The sequence below is a fragment of the Gadus chalcogrammus genome, chromosome 9 (assembly GCF_026213295.1).
Source record: "Gadus chalcogrammus isolate NIFS_2021 chromosome 9, NIFS_Gcha_1.0, whole genome shotgun sequence".
Classification (NCBI taxonomy): Eukaryota; Metazoa; Chordata; class Actinopteri; order Gadiformes; family Gadidae; genus Gadus; species Gadus chalcogrammus.
Window position 1 is genome coordinate 6,867,283 of NC_079420.1, and position 5,000 is coordinate 6,872,282.

At 50.3% G+C, this 5,000-nt stretch overlaps 1 protein-coding gene across 1 annotated transcript in view; it reads left to right on the forward strand.

The window, feature by feature from the left end:
* The window catches only part of LOC130388802 (A disintegrin and metalloproteinase with thrombospondin motifs 20), a 96,120-nt gene that overhangs the window by 39,604 nt on the left and 51,516 nt on the right, over window positions 1–5,000 (forward strand). Inside the window, exons 12-15 of the mRNA XM_056598337.1 lie at window positions 321–466; window positions 2,077–2,258; window positions 3,593–3,729; window positions 4,361–4,478. Of these exons, the coding sequence (XP_056454312.1) occupies window positions 321–466; window positions 2,077–2,258; window positions 3,593–3,729; window positions 4,361–4,478 (583 nt within the window). The remainder of the gene's footprint in view (window positions 1–320; window positions 467–2,076; window positions 2,259–3,592; window positions 3,730–4,360; window positions 4,479–5,000) is intronic.

The following is a 5,000-nucleotide window of genomic DNA, read 5'->3' on the forward strand; positions in this document are numbered from 1 at the left end:
TGTGTGTGTGTGTGTGTGTGTGTGTGTGTGTGTGTGTGTGTGTGTGTGTGTATGCTTGATGCTTGATGTGTGTGTGTGTGTGTGTGAGTGACTTCCAGTCACCTCAAAGGTGAGGTGATGTCACAGGCCTTTAACATCATGGTTTTGTTTATGTCTGTGTGCACGTGTGTGTGAATGTTTGTGTTTTGTCTGTCTCTGTCCACCCGTCTTTCTGTGTGTGTCTGCCTGTGTGTTGTGTGTGTGTGTGTGTGCGTTGGTTGTGTGTGTGTGTGTGTGTGCGTGGGCGCATGTGTGTGTGGCCCTTTCATCTTCCATTGCAGTACTGCAGACACGGGATTTGCGTGAACAGAGAGCTGGACCTGCGGCCGGTCAACGGAGAGTGGGGCCCCTGGGGGCCCTACAGTGTGTGCTCCCGCTCCTGTGGGGGGGGGACCAGGAGCACCAGCAGAGACTGCAACAAGCCTGAGTGAGGATGACGCACACACACACACACACATACGTACGCATTTATGCATACCCAAACACACACAAACGCACATGCACGCGCACGCACACATACACATACAGATGCACACATGCACAAAAATTCACACACACACGCTTGCATGCAAACCAACACACATATCGTAAACAAACACGCGTACCTACACTGACACACACACACACACACACATGCATGGGCACTCTTATACAAATGAATGCTTGCGCACGCATCGCATCGCTAACACACACACACAAACACCGACACACACACACACTCTCACAAACACACACACACACACACACACACACACACACACACACACACACACACACACACACACACACACACACACACACACACACACACACACACACACACACACACACACACACACACTCACCCACTCACATGTATGGCTGCAACTAACATTATCTTTCATAGTCGATCATGTAAAATGTAATTAATCATAGCAATCGCCATCGCAATTGACCAGAGTCCGAAATGATGTCATAATTCGGCCTGTTTTAGAGGCAGAGAAAAAGACAAATATTCAAATTAATAAATATTCTAATTTAAAAATAATTGAATAACATTAAGGGGCAAATGTTTGATATTTTGATATTTGTTACATTTGGTAATGCTAAGTAATGTAATTTGGTTGAAGAACCAAAAACAATAAATCTATTAACAATATGGGATTTGATGAATTGACTCATCATTGCAGACTTACTCGCATGTAAACACACACACACACACACACACACACACACACACACACACACACACACACACACACACACACACACACACACACACACACACACACACACACACACACACACAGGCGGCATGTGCACGTCAGCATTAACCTGTCCTGGGTTCAACTCTAATGAGACCAAACAAACGGCCACAATAATCAAAGTAAAGCTGCTCACCAAGAATAACCACAAACAGCCCAGAGGGAGTAATGAGGCTGAGGATCACATCCAATGAGCCTCAGTGAAGCCAAAGGGGGCCGTCCTCCAGAGCTATTTTCTCCCACAAACACACGGAGAGAGGTGGTCTTGACCCACAGTCGATGGCAGTCAAGGTTGACTTTTTGTTTGTGTAAAAACTTGACGAACGCTCTCTGTGGAAAACACAATGTGTGAGTGCTACCATTCATAGTTAGGGAATCAGACTCCCTAACTAACCTATTCCCTGTATACAACAAAGATAGATACTCGTAGATACTATTACTGGGTGGCATGTGGTTCAGGAGGTAGAGCATGTTGTCTGGTAACCGCTGATCCCTGGCACCTCCTAGAGTGTCGAGGTTTCCTTGCGCAAGACACCTTTCCCTAACTGCTCCCGACGAACTGGCTGTCGCCTTGCGTGTTTGACAGCGCCGTCGGTGTGTGAATGTGTCTGTGAATGGGTGAATGTGAGGTAATATTGTAAAGCGCTCTGAGTGGCTACTGTTTAGACAAGCGCTGCATAAATGCAGTCCATTTACCATATACCATTTACTGGGGCAATATCTCAGATGTTCCCCTGACTTAAATTTTTTTCTAATAATCAGTATTAATATTCAACTCAAATTTTATGTCCAGGCCCAGAAATGGCGGTAAGTTCTGCGTGGGTCGCAGGATGAAGTTCCGCTCGTGCAACACGGAGCCGTGTCCGCGCGGGAGGAAGGACTTCCGCGAGGAGCAGTGCTCCCAATTCGACGGCAAGCACTTCAACATCAACGGCCTGCCCCCTGCCGTCCGCTGGGTCCCCAAGTACAGCGGTAGTGAGTACCCCCCCCCCACACCCCACCTCCGTCACCATTCCCCCCGGCCCCCCCGGCCCCCCCCCCCCACCACCCTCCTTCTCCATCACTATAAGCCCAACGTCGAGCATGAAGATCTGTTCTGGATCTCCTCAAAGGGTCTCGTTTCTGCGCTGGTTGGCAGACTTTACCGATTCATTTTTTGTAATCCCGATTTGAGGGAGACGTGGACCAGAACACAGAATGAATCGTTTGGCGTGGTTCTGTTTTTTTTTTAGAGTGCAACTTCTCAATCCAAGACATTATCCCGAATGACCTCAAGGGAACGCTGGGAGGAGCTGCCTCAAAGCAAAGGGCCAATGATGAGCAAATTGTTTTCTTTTGATATGAAATGAATTAAATTGCCGTTAGCAAATCACCATGGCTGTGATGAAAGCTTCTCCGCCCCATGTCATCGGTGCTATAAGAGCCTGCGAGGGAGTATGGCGGCGGCGGTGGATGTGCAATGTTGCAATCAACAAACACACAGCACACACACACATCATGTGTGTGAAGGCCCTGGCAAGAGGCCCTTGTGTAGGGGAGTATCCCGTTCCTATATAAGAGCCAGCGCCTGAACCGCGCGGGCCTGCCAACTGGCACGGGCCGCGATGTCTATGTAACTGGGAGTGATTTGATCATTTAATTCAATGCTATGCAAGCAAACATGGCCCTATGCTATGCTTTGAAGCCCCGTGGTTTTGGAGCAGAACGAGGTTTTTGGTTCCAAACAATGCGCGGAGTAACACATTTCTGGCGCATTAAAGGCTAAAGTTAAGGCTCAATCAATGACGAAGAACCGGGTTGTTGTTTTATGGCTCTGTTGACAATCGTGTCGACATTTTTTGATCAAATAATTTTTTTACCTCAAACAACGTGGCGGCTTGTATACGAGGTGTCTTGCGATGTGTGAGGTCATACATTCTTATCATGGGGGGCCCAGTTTGACTGATTGATGTGTCTTAAGCAGGCAGCATGCTAGGGTACATACATGAAGAAGAATACGTTTTTCTTGCACCTCCAAGATTTTCAGCATTTTCAAGGATGACGGCAAAGCCAACATTGGCTGTGATAGTCAAGAAGAGGAAGGCGTCCGTGATTTATTTCGATTAATTACCCACATCCGATTTCTGATCTCCCGTCTCCATGGAAACCCCAGTGGTCTTAACTCACGAGAGGAACGTGTCCAAACCCAAACTGCATTGAGTAGAACTTCTGTGGTCTGAAGCCAACTTGTTTGTTGTACTTCTCCTGAAGTACGTAGCCCGCTCTTCAGTCTCACAGATGTGTTCCTGTGCGTCCCCTCTCTCATGCAGTCCTGATGAAGGACCGGTGTAAGCTGTTCTGCCGGGTGTCCGGCACCATGGCCTACTACCAACTGAAGGACCGCGTCACCGATGGCACGCCCTGCGGCACCGACACCTTCGACATCTGTGTTCAAGGACTCTGCCGGGTAGATCCTTTTGTTGTGCTCTCTGCTCCGTTGTCGCCGTCTCTGTTTGTCTGTCTCGCCCTCGCTCGCTTTTTTCTCTTGCTCTCGCTCTCTCATTCTCCCGCTCTCTGTCTCGTTCTCTCTTTCTCTCTCTCTCTCTCTTTCTCTCTCTCTCTCTCTCTCTCTCTCTCTCTCTCTCTCTCTCTCTCTCTCTCTCTCTCTCTCTCTCCCTCTCCCTCTCCCTCGCCCCCTCTCCCGTGTCTTCCACTACTATCTACCCTTCACGCGTCATTCTTTGCTCTACCACATTAGCTCTGTCTGTGTTGTGATTACACCGCGAAGGAAAATGACCCCAAAATGAAAACGGATAGTGTGTGATGGATGCAACACGACGACACAGTGCACCCTTCGCTCTCCGTCTGGCCCGCGCCCCCAGATTCCACGTCTGTCTGCGCATTACAATCACCAGCGCTGTTGTTGGTTATCAGTGCGATTCCCATCCCCATGTGCATCGCCCTGAGCACCGTTTTATGTCCAATCACGGTGATGGAGTGCATGTGTGTGACCCCCCCCCCCCCCCCCACACACACACACACACACACACCCCCCCGGCCTCCCTCCCTCCCTAACGACCCGCCCTGTGCCTCCTCAGCAAGCGGGCTGCGATCACGTGCTCAACTCCAAGGCGAGGAACGACAAGTGTGGGGTGTGCGGAGGGGACAACTCGTCCTGCAAGACCCTCGTCGGGACCTTCAACGACGCAGAGTACGGTAAGTACCCCCCCCCCCTCCACCCCACTCCTGATATACCCCGTCCCCTCCCCCCTTCGCCTCCTGGGTCTGATCACAGATCCGCCGTTCCAGGCCACACTTTTGAGTCCAATGCACGAGGTGGTGGGGCCGCTGCCATGCGTCTGATGTTTGCGGCGACCGCGCAGCTGCGAAGCGATAGCCGACGAAGGCCGTTGAGGCAGCTGGAGGCAAGCAGAGGTTTGGCAACATCCGGTGATACCGCCCGGGGATGTCCTATCTGGATATGGTTTATAAGTGGTTATTAGACTTGATTTCGAACCCGTTGACCACAGCATGGCCGACTTGGAGCTTCCCGATGCTCTTCCTCCCAAAGAACTGTAAACACACACACACAGACATCTTTCCGCGAGACTAAACAAAAAAAACGAAATGGCCACACCCCCACTGAACCTTCCCCGCTCGGTGCCATGTTTCAGTCGAGGACACGGACTGATTGCGTCCAATCCTTTTGTTGTTTTCTTTCTTCACGTCTGGGGCAGC